Source organism: Thunnus maccoyii, chromosome 2, assembly GCF_910596095.1.
Source record: "Thunnus maccoyii chromosome 2, fThuMac1.1, whole genome shotgun sequence".
In the NCBI taxonomy this organism is placed as follows: domain Eukaryota; kingdom Metazoa; phylum Chordata; class Actinopteri; order Scombriformes; family Scombridae; genus Thunnus; species Thunnus maccoyii.
In genome coordinates, this window is record NC_056534.1 from 9,762,829 (window position 1) to 9,781,378 (window position 18,550).

General features: G+C 40.2%; 1 protein-coding gene across 1 annotated transcript in view; it reads right to left on the reverse strand.

Moving 5' to 3' along the window:
• mad1l1 (mitotic arrest deficient 1 like 1) overlaps positions 1–18,550 on the reverse strand; it is a 63,206-nt gene that overhangs the window by 18,128 nt on the left and 26,528 nt on the right. Inside the window, exons 16-17 of the mRNA XM_042387979.1 lie at positions 16,161–16,392; positions 11,215–11,408 (exon numbers count right to left, since the gene is read on the reverse strand). Of these exons, the coding sequence (XP_042243913.1) occupies positions 11,215–11,408; positions 16,161–16,392 (426 nt within the window). The remainder of the gene's footprint in view (positions 1–11,214; positions 11,409–16,160; positions 16,393–18,550) is intronic.

An 18,550-nucleotide genomic window follows, 5' to 3' on the forward strand; every position in this document is an offset into this window, starting at 1 on the left:
TCACAGTAAAACATGACACAAGTTAGGGCTGAATTGAATATTTTTTGTATTGAAAACGGAATGCGTAATGGTGCAGTTTACGGTACATATACAGTTGTAGCAACCAAAAGTAGACGGCTAGCCAAACTCAATTCATAAAAGACATGAGAATCAGGATGTAGCCTTCAAGCTCCAAATATTTTTTGCAGACTCATGGCATGAAAATGTGAAAACTGAGTGAATAGGCAACACTTTCAGGATGGCAGCAGACGAACTTCTGGTGCTCTGGCTGGGCTGAAATCATGGATGTATTGTAGAAGCTCTTGTAATACATCCGTGGCTGAAATCTAACCTCCTGTGGCCAACATGTGCTTTATCTTCCTACTTCCTGTTTTCAAATGAAGTTGTCCCAAAAGGCCGTGCAACTAAACAAAATGCTGTAGAGGGCGCCGCATGCCACACTACAGAATATAAAGGCCTGAAGGGTAGAATAGTATACATGGCAAGAGCCATAATCTTAATTATATTATTGACAGTGCCTTAAGATGAAGAGGAGCATATTAGTTAGACAAAAGCCAATAGTATCATTTTGAAGTATGGCTCACAGAATTAACGCTAATTAGCTTCAGCTGTTGCTATAGTTTTCATTATAACCGATGACATTGAAAATCGCATATTAAACGTTGTTTGCAGCCTGTTAAACTTGAAATAAATTTCAACTAACTGGTCGGAATAAAAAATCTTAGACCTCAAGAACCAATCACAACGAACTGCAACTTTATCTGATTTTATCCAGTATGGATAAGTTTGATATAATACTGAGTAAAATTGTAGTTAAGTATCAATTTAATCAGAATCGCAATACTGGTCATACTGGAGAAATTACAGTCAGGAATTTTCTTCAAATCATTCAGTCGTGAGCCTCAGTCACGTGGATTTGTTATGTGACGTCTCGAGACTGTATATTATACATTGATTTAATGTATGTATTACAGAAATGACCCTCATTACCCTGTGCACTTCTGACTGAAACATTTAGAAAAATTATAATAATTCGATGTTTAGTCTAACTTTAGTTGCTTTGAATATCACAGGTACAGTTGAGCTATAAATGTTCATCTAAAGAGAAAAAACATCAAGTCTTCAACTTGACACAAACAGGGTTTATTGCAAAGTGTTGGTTTTAGTGGTGAGATTAGATGGCTAATTGCGCGTGTTAGTAACAAACACAAAAACTCATAAGATAAGTGACCTTTTGCTGTTTTACAGCATGAAACACTGCAACTAATATGATAGTGAAGTGCATCCTTCACATTTCTTTTATCTGTACTTACAGAGGAGAAACTGAGGAGGAAACGTCAAAATAAAACATCTGTCAATGTGATCTTATCATTCTTGTGTCCTCATCAGTACACAGTAGGGATGCATGATAATATCGGCCTGTCATCGGTATGAGTTGATAAAGGCTTTAAAATGAAATATTGGCATCTGTCCAAAATGAATGTTTCTGCCAATATGACGTCGCTTTCTCCTCCACCGCTTGGCTGTGATTCCCTCCGTGGACTGTTTCACCTTGACAGTCCCAGTGCTTCTTCCACGGGCTCCACTTCCCTTGCTGGAGGAAAGCATAGCCAGTTAGCCTCCGCTAGCCTCCCAGCTAGCCCAAGCTCTCCGCGTGGATCCAACCAGAGCACTGAGCCCGGTTTGTTATTCAGGTTAAGTAAGCAGCGGTTCTGTCGGGCAGCTGAGTGAAGTGGAACCTGCGGAGGAAGCACCGGGACCATCACGATGAAACGGCCTGCAGAGGAGCTGCTGTGTTTGGCTGCGTGAACAGGAAACACCTCGGCTGACAGGATGTATCGCCCTGTTTCTTCTTTCCGGTTTATAACAGCGGTTTGCAACCAGCTTACTAGGTGCATTACCGCCACCTTCTGCTCCGGAGTGTGGACCAGAGATTAAATCCTACACATTAATCCTGTCTATCTCATAAACTCAAAGAAAACTACTGTTCGACCCACTTAGCAGGTTCATTTAAGTTTTAATGCTGAACTCCTGAACTCCAGTCTTCCTAAGTTCTTCCTTCTTATATTGTCTTTCTTGATCATACTACAATCAGTGATTGCATGCGTAACTGTCTCCTCAGCCAGGTGGAAAATAATATGTATATATATCAGTATCAGCATCAGAATTGACCAAAATGAGTTGGAAAATATCAGCATATCGGATATTGGCAAAAAAATCCAATATCGTGCATCCCTAGTACACAGCCCAAGCAAATCCATAAAATTGTGTGTAGGTATGGCTGACCTTGACACATGACAGTCAAACTGATCCAATTTTTATCTTTTTTTTTTGGCTCAAAGTGCCAATAAAATCATGTGACTGACTGAGTAAAGTGATAAAAGACAACACTGATGTGTCTGTGAGCCTGTGACAGAGCTGGAACCTCCTCCTCTTCTTCTCTCAGGAATATTCATGACCTCAGGTGGACTTGTGTGTGGTTCTGATGTACAGTATCATGTTACCATGGAGACAGCAGACATATGTTCCGAACATCGACCAGAGGAGCTAGTGACGCCGACAAGCACACGCGCACACAAACGTGCATGCACAGAAACACACACTTTTACGCACACACACCCTGAGGGAAAGCAGGACAGGAAACTGTCAGGAGAAATCAGAGTCAACATTCTCCCGTTCTCTTCTTTCTCTGGGATTTTAACTCCAAGATTTCTCTCTGAGGGTTTAAGTACATGAAATCATATCCAGTGAAAATGCAGTTAATTTATTCAGCCTTATATTCCCATCAGCCTTTGTGTTTACTGTTTATTAGTGCTTTGCTCATGTTTATCTTCATAGCTATCAGCGATACATCAGTAAGTGTTTTGTTTCACTCAGTCCCAGCAAGCCTTGTTTCTCTTCCCGAAATATTTCAACACCCACTCATCTTTTTAGTTTCATATTTATTTTATTGCTCTCAACTCTGTCTGATACACATGAACGAGAGATTATGCACGTGCACAGACACAAGATGACTGGAAACGATGTACTGTATGAGAGCGATGCGAGGCGCAATGGAACTTACTGTTATCTCAATAATAATACAAGACGTATTCTGCACAGGAAGAGATTTAAGTTAAACATACGGTAGACATAAAAGTTCATCTAAGAACACAGAAACAATGGCTCAGCAATATCTTGAAAGTTTTTTTCCAGACCATGACCTTATTTGGTGAGATACTACAGCTATAAATAGGTATACTACTGTACTACAGCAAGAGCTATACACCCACACTAAGCTAGTTCAATTTAAAAACATATTTTTTTCCTCTCTGTTTATGTCTTCCATCCACACTAAAACACAACTTTTCTCACTCAAAAACTGTTTTTCCAAAATGGTGTCCAGAGTGGATAACAGAGGAAGACAGTTAGGTGTTTTTCTGTTTTACTGAGGGCAGAGGTTTCCACAAAAACTACCTGAAAACACCAGCGTGGCAAGTTGACTCCACACAAAAACGCTGATTTTTTTGTACACCTTGTCTAAACTATCTTTCCAAAAATAGTGCAGTTGCCACAGTATTCATGGATGAGTCGTCATAAGCTGAAAAAAAAAAAAAACCTTCAGCAGTATTGTAGCCAGCAGTAAATGAATGCTGAGCGGGGCATTCATTTAGCTGATAAGTCTCCTCTTTCATCCAACATGCTCATACTTTTATCTGAATGTTTACAGGCTAAGTGATGGTACCTTTTTAGGTATTATATATAAAGTTTCATTTTAAAGTTATGATTCAATTAGATTCCTTAGGCATTACTTTACGATGACACCATTATTTATCTATGTAATTATAACTCATATAATACACTGGCAGCATGGTATGTTTACTGCTTCTGCTATTAGTGTTGATACTCGGTGTCCTTTTAAACACGGTTAAAGGTTACTGTGCATGACTGCATATCAACTTGTGAATTAAATTACTCATAAACAGGGCAATGGTATATGTCAACTGTTCTGCATCTCTTCATGCTTGTGTATGTTTTGCCAGCAGGTTCATTGTATAATTAACTAGACAAAACAAATGTTCATTATGTATGTTGATGATATAACCTGTTGCACGTTTTCTACTGTTTGAATACAAACATGTTGCCCAGGTAGCACAATGTCGATTTTTACACCTTTAAATTTAAATAAGATGGTTCTCTAACTGTCCTCCGTTTGAAAATCAACTTTATCGACATTTTTTACACCCTACTGGGTGCTGTCAATAGTGCTTTTGTGGGAAATGAATGCGCTGTAACAGCCGTTCCCTTTAAAATGAGCTTGCTCGTTCTACTTTACTCCGAAATCAATAATAATAATAAAAAAAAGTTTAAAATAGAAAATGCAACACCTTTATCAGTCCGTATCATTTTAAGTGGCTGCCACACTGTTTGCTACAAATAACACTCTTAACACTCAGTGGCATTTTATATGATTGGTCAGAAAAAGAGAGACAAAGATAACACGGTGAGAAAGGATGACACCAGAAACCTTTTAGGCCACTGGCCCAGCTGGGTCTCACTGTACCAGCTCTCGACCCTTCCCATAGCGGCCCTGTAGCTACCAGTAACCCTGGCAATCAAGCTACAACAGACAAATGACTGAACCGTTCAAGCAGCGATGGTTTACAATCTGTCTTACATACATATAGACAGACGCGCTCACAGGCAAACACACTTGTGTGGCGTTAATCATTCCCGAGTGGCTGATAAAACAGAGACAGGTCATTAAGACTCGACAGTGTTCATAAACTGTACTTTATTAACTGTCCTCTTCCTTCTCCCGTTCTCTCTCACACACACAGATACAAATTATTAAGCTTTTTCCAAAAGGCACCATTTCATCGCTTCTTTAAACCGCTGCCATTCTTTTAAACCTTCTGCTCTGTCTACGCATCACCTACCATCACCACCACCGTTCCTCCATACATTCATTTCTTCCCCTCCTTCTCTCTCTCTGGTGAGAGAGTTGACAGTTAATTGGGAGTATGTTTTAATGAGCTGGCCCTGAGATTCTATCTTCTCCTTTCATTAGGAAGGGAAGACAGAGGAGAGAGTGTCAAGAAAGTTAAGGAAGAGTGAGAGAGAGAGAGAGAGAGAGAGAGAGCAAGGTAGGGGAGGGAAAGAGAGAGAGAGAAAAAAAAGAAAGAACAGTCAGTCGATAGAGAACATCTTGAAGTTTTTAGACACTGCTGTGGAGAGTACAGCCCTGCGCGTGTGTTTGTTTATTTGTTAATGAGCTAATCAATAGCAGAGGTGTGTAAGCCCAGCGGTGGGTCTGCTTTGGGAGATTATTTACAGAGACACACAACTTGTAAGACTTGTTTGTCTACAATGTGCCTCTCTCTTGTTTTTTTTCAGCTGCTCTTTCTCCAAAGAAGTTGCTCAACTGAAGTTTCTCAGGTACAAATTAGAACAACATAAACATCAGAGGTCAATGACAAGCTTTCATCTGCCAAATGTACTGAGTACGTTTGAGCTGCTACATGTCTTTAGTCGGTCTTATCATTCATTAAACATTTAATCAAAAAGTAAATATGAAAGAAAAGTCAGTTGGTAGAAAGTTTTTAGTCACCTTAATGGAAATTAAAAGAAATAAAAGCTTAACTTGTTATTTTTTCTGGTCTACAGCAATGAAATCACTCTATGTACATAAATAAAACCTCAATCCTATAACGTCAGATTGACTTTACTGTCACTTTGTGTACAATGTTAATCAGAAACCTTTTTATGGGCAAATGTTAATGTTGTGAGATGCAAGCTCCTCCTTGAAACTTCTGGAAAAAAAATGATCAAATAGCTCACTCGCTCTCACAGCTAAGGTGTTTATCTCGCTGATTAGCAGCGCCTCATAAATACCTAATCACTGATGCTAATCAGCCGTCTCACCTAGGGGTGAGCTAAAAATACAAATTACACACACACACACACGCTTGAGTTAGGCTAATACACACAAACGTTTTCTGCACACTTTCCTTATCAAAATAATTTTGGCATCACAACCGTTTTAACATAACATTCATCATTAATTGGCTATTAATTAATTTTCTAAGTTGACTCCCCCCCTCAAGCCACTGACTGCCAATCAGAGTCATGGGTACACAGATTAGGACGAGGGGAGGACATTTGTCTTCATTTGATGATGTTAAAAGTTAAGTTTACTGTCGGCTTCCTGACTCATTTTTAAAAAAAAGACGACGGAGAGAGAGAGAGAGAGCGCTCGAGCAAGAGAGATGGAGAGAGAGAGCAGTGGTGATCGAACGAGGAGAGCGAGCGGCGGTAGTGAGAACAAAGCCGGTGAATGAGAGAAATAAAGGTTATTTTCTGTTTGTTTCAAGGGATGCACCAATCTGACTTTTTCAGTCTTGATACGGACACTTTGGCTTTGGGTATCGGCTGATACTGAGTACTGATCCGATACCGGTGTTTAATTAATAAGCTCAATGCCTCACTGTGTGGAAGAGACTGGGATCTTTTTTTTTGTGTAAGGCAAAATCAGGCTCGACTTAAACATTGCTTTCCTAACTTTGTAAAACAAAATGTAGCAAATACAAAGATATACATTTACTGAGTTGTTATTTATTAAAATAAGTCATCAATACCCACTCCAGTTATTTCAGTCAGTATCAGACCAATATCAGTATCAGTGCATCTCTAATTGTTTCATGTTTCGTTCTAAAGCACAAATAAACAACCGTTAAACACTCAACAGATGATTTACTGTGGAAACAGACGCTCTTAGTTTCTGTTTCGTTTTCCTCCTCCTGCACTTCTCCTTTTTTATTCATTCATTACGGTTCAACTCCATGTCTGTAGTGGACAGGTGGTTCGCTGAAGCAGACAGAAGGAGCTTGGAATAAATGCGTGCACACAAACAAATGCCATTATGTTCTTTCTCCCACTGTTCAATCTTAACGAGTACATTTCTGCGCATCTCTCGGCGTTGTCTCAGTTCTTGACACGAGAGCGTATTATCGGGGTCATCCATACTCGCTGAGATGTTTTTCTCATAGACGCTGTTCTCTTCTCCCCATGTGTACCAGACTCTCTGGCTTTACACAAACTATGGAGAATCCTACATTCACCTATATCCATTTACAACATTCATTCACTGATCCAAGATGTGCCCAATTTTATATTTTGCATATTTGCGTAATATATCAACATGACATATCCATAACTAAAGGAAACCAACCAACTCTAAAGGGAACTTTACTGTTGCTGTATGAGTTATGTATACAATGATTAAAACACCAAAACTATGGAAAACAAAGAGTTATTTTCATTTTTTGGCTGCCAGGCCAGTGAAAATGTACAAGGGGCCAGTAAAACTCCAGTAAAAATGTTACGTTGGACACTACTACCTTAATGCTGCCAACAGTCTGTCGCTGGCCTGCGTCGGGCCCCCGTCAAAAAAGACACTTGACACCCCCTCAAAAGATACGTAGATAAGTAGCTTCTGGGTCATACTGGTTCTTGTTTTTCAGTTGTCTGTCTCACATGCGTCTGACAGAACAGTACACTTCTATGTTAATCAATACAGCTGTCTTTCACTGAAGCCAATATGACATAAGAGTCTTTCCCAATACCAAGTATACCAAGTTAAGACTTGCCAAGTTTGACTTAGGAGTACAAACGTCCGAGGACGGGAGGACGCAGTACGATCATTCTGCAGCGTACTTGCTGACAGCAGCAACACAACTACCTGACTGTACTGTGACAAAATGATCTCAACTCAAAGCTCCACTAACACTTTTTTTTTTTCTCACAAAAAAATAAACTCACTGACAGAGAGATGCAGTAAATTATGTTATTCAGTCTGTAATAAAAATCCAAACTGTTATGTAGCTTTCATCTGTGAGACCAACATTTATCTTCCAAAAGGAATTATATCATATATCAAAATGCTACAAAGACATTAGAGCCAGCAGTAAATTATCAAAGAGCTGCACAGATCAGTTTATCGGATCATGTTCTCCCCGGGATGACAACAGACGTTGACAAGCTGATCATCTCAGGAGTCGGGCTGCATTCGTATTCATCACAATGTCTGGTAGTTTTCCCTGTGCTGTGCTAGCTGTGCGCGTTCCTGTGAGGTGAAGCAAGTCTTGGTGGGCAGACAGCATAACACCGGTCTCACCAGCCCAGTGGCTTCTCACGCCTCCGAAAACGTCAGAGCAAATTTCCAAATAGGAGTCATTTGGATAAACTGACCACAGATTGGAAATCTAAATGGTTACTTTCTCGCCTGAAAACATTTTAAAAGTTAATGAAGTGAAATTAAAATTCCTAGAGTGAACATTACAACAGCTTTTAGCCTGGCTCAAAATCTCCACCATCACTGCCGATTGGTGCGAAATGCATTGAGGGGATACTTGGCTGTCCAAAGCTTCAGCAGCCTTCGGTCGACCAATGGTGTAGCTTCATCACTCAGTCAGTCAGTCACAGATTTTCACGTTTATAGGGCTGGCCCCGCTGTTGCAGTCCAGCTAAAAATACACTACAATAATTATAAGGCTTGTGGGAGCTGTTTGTTTAACTAACTGTGATTTTTGAGGCTGAAGTTTTATATTAGCTTGTATTATGTATAAGAAGTATTCATGTTGAGGATAAAAAAAACAACAAAAAAAACAACAAAAAAAGGGGGGCATCTCATAATTTTGACCCGTTGCCCCCTAGAAGGTAAACCTGGCCATGAGTTGGGGTAAAGGACGAAGATGGTAAAAAAAAAAAAAACCCTTCAACACAAACAAGCTAATATTTGTTTTCAAGCTAATAATGCCGACAGGTGACATAAATCAAAGCTTCGATCCAAATATTTCCTCTCAAGGTTCAACCTATGTTTGCATAAGTTATGATCATAAATCTATTTCTTTTTCCCCAAAACCCCACAATTAGCATTCATGATGAAGACTACAAAAGAAACTGGAAAAAAAAAGTATTTCAAAATGACAACATCTGAGCCAAGTCGGTGACAAAGCCTGACTAAACAAAACATTTCTTTCAGTCATAATTACCACCGTCAGCGGGTCTCTCTACAACCCCTGTTGAGATTCACACAGGAATGACTGAGTGACAGAAACAAAAAAGCCTCTCATTTGACAATTGTACTCAAAACCTTTCAATTACCGAATCATAGCAATTTTAAAAAAGGGCTGAAAAGTAAACATGAATAAAGGGGTGAAGAAATTGTTTGAATGAAGACATAATGAATACGTGAGAAAAAGAGAGAATGAGGGAACGTGACAGTTGCAGGTTAAACAGCTTACACCATAGGAGGGGGATTTGGGTGCCTCTGCTAGAGGGGGATATTAGCAGGATTATCTGGCAACCCTGTTGCTGAGGTGAATAACATTAGAATCCTATTTGTAAAGACTTCTATCCTTCCTGTCCAAAATCCCCCATTTTCTCTCCACTTACTCCTGCCTCATCCTACAATTAGTCCACTTTATATTCTTACATAACCCAGATTACACTCACACACACACACGCCTTAAGAGCGTGTTATGCATGTTATGTATATTGTATTTGTGTGTGTGTGTGTGTGTGTGTGTTCCTTCAAATGCATGCGTGCGGGTGTTGTGTGAGTGTCGTATTCCATTAGTAGTACAGGCCTCCCTGCTCCCACAGGCCACCGGGCGTGTGTGTTATACACAGACAGTGGAGAACACACTGAATACTAATACTGGAGGTGTTAGCATCTGTTTTGTGTGTGTATGTGTGCATGCGTCTTTGTACATCTGTATGCATGTGCACCCGACGTAGAGGGGAGGGGTTGGGGTGGGGGGGGGAGCTGTGTAGTGAAGTGTGGTGTGTGACGGAGAGAGTGTCGAGATTGGAGGGAGTATGCGTGCATTTGAGTGTGACAGTGCGCACTATGAGGGCATTACGACTGTGTGTGTGTTTGTATTCTTTGGACGCAGTCTGAGGTTAATAAATATTGACAGTGAATTATCTCTTCTGGCAGGGTCGCAGGTGGGTTCGATGGAGCAGATTGGACACACCAGCATGAAAAAAAAAAAAAAAAATACATGTAGGCATGCACATACAAACTCCACTCCCGTCATCTCTGTTTCTTATTCTCCTATTATCCCTCCTCTCCGTCCGCATTCAAGTGCGTCCTTGAGCAAGGCAGTAATGACCGGTCGCAATAGTCTAGCACTTGACCACAATAATTACCCTGCCAAGATAATAAAGCTGCCTTCTACCTTGCCAGTATGGATTCTCCACGGTTTCTGTTCTAGCTAGAGGCCTGCTATCATAACACAACACAGCAACAACACGGTGATTAACTCCTGCTACACACTCAGATCAGAGAGTAGCAGGGAGAGGGGGAGAAATAAACAAGAAGAGAGCGATAAAGAGAGGAAAAAGTGTAGCAGGATGAAGAGAACAGAGGAAGGGAAGGAAGGAGACAAAGAGGTAAGCGCAAAGGGAGCGAAACAGGATGTTTTCACTGTAAAGCTACTTAGCAAAAGGATTTGCTCAACAGCTAAGGGATAGACACACATGCAGTTTTTATTTAGCCCACTCAATGAGTGTATGGGGAGTGGTGATCGATTAATGCGGCCCAACCCTGTGACATTGCCCAGTCATCACTCTCTCCCTCACACACACTCTCACACACACACACACACACACACACACACACCACCATTCCTCCACTCACAAGGTACACGCACATTCAATACACACAGCCGAGGAGAGTTCCTGTCAGTGTAGTGTTCATCTCACTGCATGGCCGAGTCTGGCACAAGGCTATAACGTGGCGTAATGGTGCATAAACGTGGATGTGGTAGATACAGCGAAAAGGGGAGGGGGAAAAAAACGGCGTGTAAGGTCAAATTTGTCACTTCCTGAAGCATTTGTGAGAGCTCAGGGAGACAGATATCGGCCCTCAAACAGATGCTATAGCCTGTAGGAATTTTGATGTAGACGCTTTCAACTTCCCACTTCCATGTCAATGATCATGGTGCGGAAACACACACCAACAGTGAGTATTGTTCTCATTTATTTCTCACAACTACCTGCAATCACATCTGATCTCAGCAAGTGATATAGATATAGATTTATGTGTAATTTTGTTTATGAGCAGCAGTGTTTCACCTCTGGAGTGATGTCACAGGGTCCCAGACTACACCTGTACATCGCTGCAGCATAATGACAAGTCAAACAACAACATGTCAACAGTATCCGTACCTTTTTGAAGAGCAAGGAGTCGTCCATTTGCTCTGCATAGACTGAGCTGAGCCTGTATTGGTTTTCGGTGGTGATATCTATCTGGTAGCCGGTCAGAACGTAGCAGACTCTGCGGAACTCCTGGATTTTCTTTTGAAAGACCTCTTTCAGCCTCTGGTTCCTCAGCTCAGCACTCTCCATCTGCTTACGCAAATCTGCAAGTTGGAAGAATACATGGGTCAGAAATACTGACACTGGTCTGGAATATAAGAACGGTTGGTAGTTAGAACATTATTAAATCACTCTTTATGTACATGTGAGACTCTGAGATTCAGCTACATGTGTAACTCAAGACATCTTCTCCATGGAGCCCCACAAGTACACGCTCAACCCACTAAGCTCATGCAGCATAGATGGACTCCATATCAAATATACACTCCCTGCAGCACTCCATCTGCTAACTTAGGGTCTACAAAACACTATAATGCACAGAGTGTAGTGGTGACTAAAGCGGTCAGCTGCGTCTCCTAGCTGGGAGGGAAGAGAATCATGGTGTGGAGAGGCAGGGTGGGGACTTGGCTTTAATTTGTTGAAAATCAATTTGCGGTAATTACTTTTAATTTGAAGACTTGATTTGAGAGGGCAGAGAAATTTGTTTGTCTGAGGTGAAAAATGAGTCCTTATGGAGGGAATTATTTACAATGTTATCACTGCAGCAGAAGTTAAAAAGGGATACATGCATGTGAGAGTGTGCGTGAATATAATGTAGTCTCAGGATGCTTTAAGTTAAATTAAGTCAATTTAGTAGAGCACCTTTCAAAGAAATAGAATTCACAAAGTTCTTCATGAGAATTAAAGTTAAAGACCATAAAACATACAAACAATACAAACATAAGCCACAAGTTAACATACAAGCAAAAACACAGGCCATAGGGTACCACAAAAGAACAATCACTAGACATCTTACGGTGAGACAAAGGTCTTCAGTTGCTTTTTAAAAGCTTCTACAGAGGCCGCAGACCGTAAGTCTAAAGGAAGAGAGTTCCATAGTGTTGGAGCCACTACAGTCGAGAGCGAGGGACAGTCAGTAGACCCTGGTCAGAGGACCTAAGTGACCTACTGGTGATATAGGGATGGAGAAGATCACAGATGTACTCAGGTGCCTGTCCATGCAGAGCTCTATACGTGAAAACAAGAACCTTAAAATGAACCCTAAACCTGATGGGAAGCCAATGTAAGGAACTTAAAAATGAGTGTGATGTGAGTCGTCCTGCTCGACCTGGTTAACAGCCTTGCAGCAGCATTCTGGACCATTTGTAGATGGTTCATAGATTACTTGCTGAGACGGGTGAAAAGGGAATTACAATAGTTCAGCCGGGAGGATATGAAAGCGTGAATAATTATCTCTAGCTCCGGTTGTGGGAGTGCACTTCTCTGTTCCTTTCAAAAAAAGGTCCACACAACACTGAAAAGTGGAGAAATTGCTCTAATTAAATAGCCCTGAGTATCACAGTGTAAATTGCGAGGCCTTGTCTTCTTCACACATCATAAACAATTGCCCTCAATCTTGTTCCCGCTATTTACGTCACACAAAACCCCTAAACTGCCTGTTTCTCATTGCTGTCAGAGCTAAACTTTACAAAATTTTAGAAATAAGAATGGGTCTTAAAAATAGGCAAGAGTATCAGAGAGAGGATTATGAAAAGGGAGACAAACAACTTGACCAACATGATAGAATACTTAACACCCAAAAAAATCTTGCATTCATTATTCTCTCCAAGGTCAAAAGCCTTTCAGTTGCTCAAATATTCAGCTTCCTTAATGAAAAATTACACCTTACTTAACAACCAGCGCTATTACCCTTCAAACACGGCACAAAATTACCACCAGCAACCAGCCAAATGCTGGTAAAATATGCGAGTGGCTGGTAGATTTGCTTCACTCACCAGCCAAAAAAACCAAGATTAATCTATTGAGTGGGTGGTAAATTTGGAACATTCACTAGTCATTTGGTTGGGCGGGCAAAAAAGTGAACTTTTCACCCCGCCTTCAAACAGCCAACACCAACCGTCGTTGAACCACAACTCTATCACAATCTGTCAATCCTCTCATGCCATCACACACACACACACACAACTTTTCTATAATTACAAGAGCAGTTAATAGTGACAGCAGAAGGTTTTCATAGCCAAGGCTTCTAACTCTACCATGATTGATAATTATTTCTACCCATCATTCTTTTCTTCACACATCTTAGCCTATTACATTTTTATCTGTCATTATTAAACAAGTAAATGGCTAGAAAGTATAATTTGAAGAGTCAGTGAGTGAGCCTGTCTGTCTCCTGGGTGACTGGGTGCCTCTTCAGTGTCAGTCAATGCTGATAAATACTGTTTCAAGACTTTGGGATGGTGACAAAATTGTCACTTCATGACAGCTATCAAAATGCCTTGAAAATAGCTGGTAATTCTCAAGTGACAGCATGAAGTAGAGGCTGCTTAAATTTACTGTAACATGTAGACAAACGGACATGTACACAAGGACACGAGCGTGTTACGCCAAACTTTTACACATTCATACGAAAATACACCTGTGTGTGTTTAGTCGCTGAATCAAAGTATTCGTAGTTAGAAGACTTTTACAGCAACTGTCAAGTTTTGAGAAAAAGTTTGTGACTTCTGACTTTTGCCCTTAATTGGTCTCTGGGCGGACTGTCTCTTAAAAAGCTGTCAAAAAGATTCCTCTGCTGGGAGAGCTCCTCATTTAAAACATCCCCGTCTACTCATTTGTCAACCTGAACTATTCCCAAAGTTTGCATTTGTATCTGTTTAATTGAACCTAGCAGAGAAAAATGAACAAAAATGACACAGTATTTCTTGTTTTAACAACATAATACAGCAGAAGTTTACAACCCGTGACCTATCTACCCAGGAAACCCAATATTGTCCCGACTTTGCTTCTTGTGACTTCTGAAGACGACTGAAGTTGAAAGGGAGAAAGGAAGCACATTGTAATTGTTCTACAATAAAGAACATTCTCAACCAAGACACGATAAAGTACAAATGGGTGAAGTCATTATAGAGCGGTATTATGGGGTGATGATGGCCTGGGTAGACTCATCTGTAGGAAGTGGTATGGTGCACGGACCTCTTACTGAAATAATATCTATCTAGAGGTCCTCAAGCTGTAAAGGCAGGTGAATTGTGTGTTCAAAAATCGATATATAATAGATAATATTTTCACTTTCCACTACAGATGAACCCTCAGGAAGCTTCCAAGATGCAGCAGCCGTCCAGAGGTAATGGAGCAAATCAATCTTATTTCACAAACTGCATCCATGTTTAAAGCTTGTAAATAATACTCAGTGGTTTAATTTAATAACATGTATTATATAAGTAGAACAATAGAAAGATTGTGCCAAAATGTTTGAAATTAAAGAATGTCACTTTATTACTTGATCTTATTTCACGTTTTTTCTCGTAATTGTTTAAAATATCATTAAATACTTCACTGTAGAGCTTCACGTACCTCCGAGGTCACCATTAGCAGTGTTCATCTACAGACATAGCACCAACTCAAAACACTGGAGCCTACTACTAATGTTAAATCATATACAGTTCTTGTAGCAACACTTCTATGAGTAAGTCTATACTATATAAACCTGTGAAAATCTCTAAGACGTAGAAATAATTCATTTTATCTTTGATTCTTTTCCAGACGTTCCATTAAATTACGGTACATCGACCCTGGTCTGAAGATAACCGATATCACACATTAGATCTTGCATTATCTGCTAGAGTTTAAATGGAGTACATTGGTAAGAAACTCAATTATCACTTCATATGAAAGAAAAGGGGAACTACAGAGGAACGGTTCAGGAACAGACTGGGCATGACAAGGAGAAGACAAGACTGAAAGGAAGTGTAAAAAGGAACGAGTGAGGGTGGTCAGAAAAAAGAGGAGAGACGATAGAGATGAGACAGAGTCTTGGCGAGCAAACGAGAGAGAGAGAGAGAGCAAAGTACTGTAGTCTTCAGAAGACAAATTAGCCAACAGACTTCCGGAGCTGAACTGCCCTGAACTCCAATTAAATATTTAACCCTGTCATAATTAAACTACCACCCTCTTACTGTCTGTCATGTACTCACACCTAAGAGGACAAAAGGCCTCAGTAGCCTCAAAGATCAATGCAGCAAATTTCATCTGACTTTTGGTTTAGAAAACGCAACCGCAAGAGGGCACACATTTTTCCTTTCATTTTTTTCCAGTAGCCTTAAAGGGAACTGCTTCAAAAAAAAAAAAAAGGCAGAAAGATTACATTAGTCAAGCATGAGAGAAAAAACATTCACAGAGAGCCGAGCGGTGTTAAAAATCACAGGAAAACCTGTCGAAATGTGAAAAGCAGAAAAACGCCAAATAGCTCCCTGATGCAAAACATGGCAGCCTTTCTCTCCTGCATTAATCTCAATCGTATTTATCCAGTCAGACTGATCATGATTAATCCAGGAATCTGATTAGTCAGCCGCTACCTCTATGAGTACTACATTCCTCAGGCTGACACTTAGAAGATCAAAATAGATTGTGGTGATTGACTTCTACGCAACAATCATAATTTGCAAAAGATTTAACGCTTTGCCATGGAAACTAGCTATAGCTCATTACAGCTCTAGTTGAGTCCTTTATGTGCATGTTACTCTGTGTGCTACAATAATGTGGTCTGTGTTGGTCGAGATTTATTTCTCCTGTAGCCTTTGCTCCGCTCCCTTATTTCAGCTGGAGCACCTGTGTTCAGCTCCATAAAAAATTAATGATAATGGGAATGTGATGGACAATGGAAAAGTCAATGCAACTGACCGACCCTGTTTAATATATTATGTGACTACTACTAGCTAATGAGCCAATTCAGTACAAGTGTGTGTGTGTGTGTGTGTGTGTGTGTGTGTGTGTGTGTGAGTTGCAGGTCTTACCCAGCACCTCCTTGGATGGCGGCAAACTGAAGCTGAGGCTTGAGGCGTGCAGACTGGCGTCGTCTTGCGAATGGACCAGAGCGCCTCCATCCTGCAGCGAGCGCACAAGTTCTCTGAGACGTGTCACTTCCTCCCGGAGAGCCTCCTCTTCCTGCTGGCGCTGTTGCTTGGCAACCGAAGTGGGGTTCATTTTGAGGTGGAGAACTCGGGTTTTGACAGGATCGTAGTCTCCCTGAGATAGAAAGAGACATAAAGACGAATCGGATGGTCACCGACTGTGCAGCGTTTCGTTAGCTTTTATGTTTGACTGTAAATTTGATGCATTTTTCCGTTTTCATCTCATGCAGTCGCCCTTAAATTGGTTTCTTATCTGACTGCAGATTTCAAACATTTGCAATATCAGGAAACTAGACTTTCTTTCAGTGCAAACGTTTATTTGTGTATAACAATTAATAGGCTAATTATTTTGTTAATTAGTTGTTTGGTCTTTAAAACTGCGATAAATATCCATCACAGTTTCCCAGAGTCAAATGTGACTTCTTCAAATGTTTTGTTTAGTCAGCGATTGTTAAAACACAAGCATCTACAAAAGCAGCAAATCCTCAAAGTTACAAACTGGAAACAGAGAATTTTAACATTTTTGCTTGGAAAAATTGACTTCAGCTGTTAATCAATTGTCAGAATAGTTACAGATGTATTTTCTGTTGATCGACTTATCAGTTAATCAGTTATTTCAGCTCTAACTGATAGCAAAGGGTCTAGCTTTGTTGTTTTAGAATTGTATCTTGTATTGAGATGTATAACTTTAGCTCAATTTGCTCACTCTCAGTTTACCTTGTCTTGGTTTAAAAAAAGAAGACAGAGCTACACAGTATTAGTATACAGGAGGGAGATTTCTTCTCCATAGACATTGTTTATCCTATTGATCAAGTGAACACCATTATAAGCCATCACAATCACTCCCAGGCCTTCAGTGTTCTGCACGACATTAGTAGACGTAAACACACGATACGTCGGTGAAAGAAATGAAACCGCTGATGAATTTCTGTGAGATGCGAGGGGTGAAAACATGAAACATGAAAAGCTTGAACAGACTTTCTTAAATCACAAAGCCAGAAAGAAATTTCTAGAACCCATCAGAGTGTGTGTGTGCTGACTGTTCAGAGAAGGACATGAGAGGTGATGTGCATGCACAAAAGTGCTTTCCAAGAAATCCATGCTTTCAGTCACAGTGACTAAAGAAAGCTTGTACCTCTTTTAATGTTACACACTGTTATAATGTTGCCATTCAGCATTAAACTGCATTTTTTCTTTTTTTCCATCTTGTCGACTAAACTGCTGCTGAACAGAGTCTGGAAGCAATAATAGCAATGTCTACATTACCTCTGCTAAATGCTTGGATCTTTGAGTTATGTGACAAAGAAGCGAGGTAAGGTACAACAACATACACTTCCTGCACGGTGCGCATGCTATCTTGTAATTAATTTTAGCAGGTTAACACACAACAACAGTCCGGTTGTTACTTGTAATGAATTCAAATGCAACTCATCAGTATTTTGGCGCATTCTTTGTTCAGAAAGAAAAATACAACATTTCTGGGAGAACAATGCGTAGCACAGATGGATGAAACACTCTAACAGGATATTTCAACAGTTTAATAAGTCGCTTTGTGGCTTACATTCACATTTATTTGGTGCAAATAAATGAGGATGCCAACACTGCATAAATAAAGCAGACCTGCTGCTAAACTGTTGTGTAGGAGAGGAAATCTGCAATTTTTAACACGTAGCTTGATTTCCAACTTTCTACATCTACAGATATATTTATTTTCTGTGTAGCCAGCGTTACCTAGCCTGCCAAAATCTTCTCTACGGAGGCTACAAGGAGCTTACAGTGAAGTTATGAGCAACAGACTGCCTGCCTGCTTTATTTCCCAGTGTGCTACTCTTTGCCCTCGGAGCAGAGCGGAGCTGCAGACCACAGCAGCAGAATATACCCTGCACTGAAATGCAGCACATGAAGTACATTTGATATGTTTGTGAAGAAAGCTTTTCTTGCTCTTCGATGTGAGCAGGTGAAAACCCTTTTAGCAACTAATTGAAATTATTTCACATTAACTGAGTATGTATTTATTAATTTGCTCTTGTCTTTAAACCTTGGAAACATGATGTGAAGGTCAACATGTTTTATATAGTAAATATGTAAGAAATACAATAGTTTCACTGATTCATAGACTGTAAAGTTCAACGTATTACAACCTGCCACAATGAAAACACCAGCAACAGAGTTTCAGTAAAAGTTTCATAATATATTGATGCCATTATTATAGTTCAGCAGAGTCCAACAACATTTAACAGTAGCAGTGTAGGCATCTTATCAGATGGATGTTA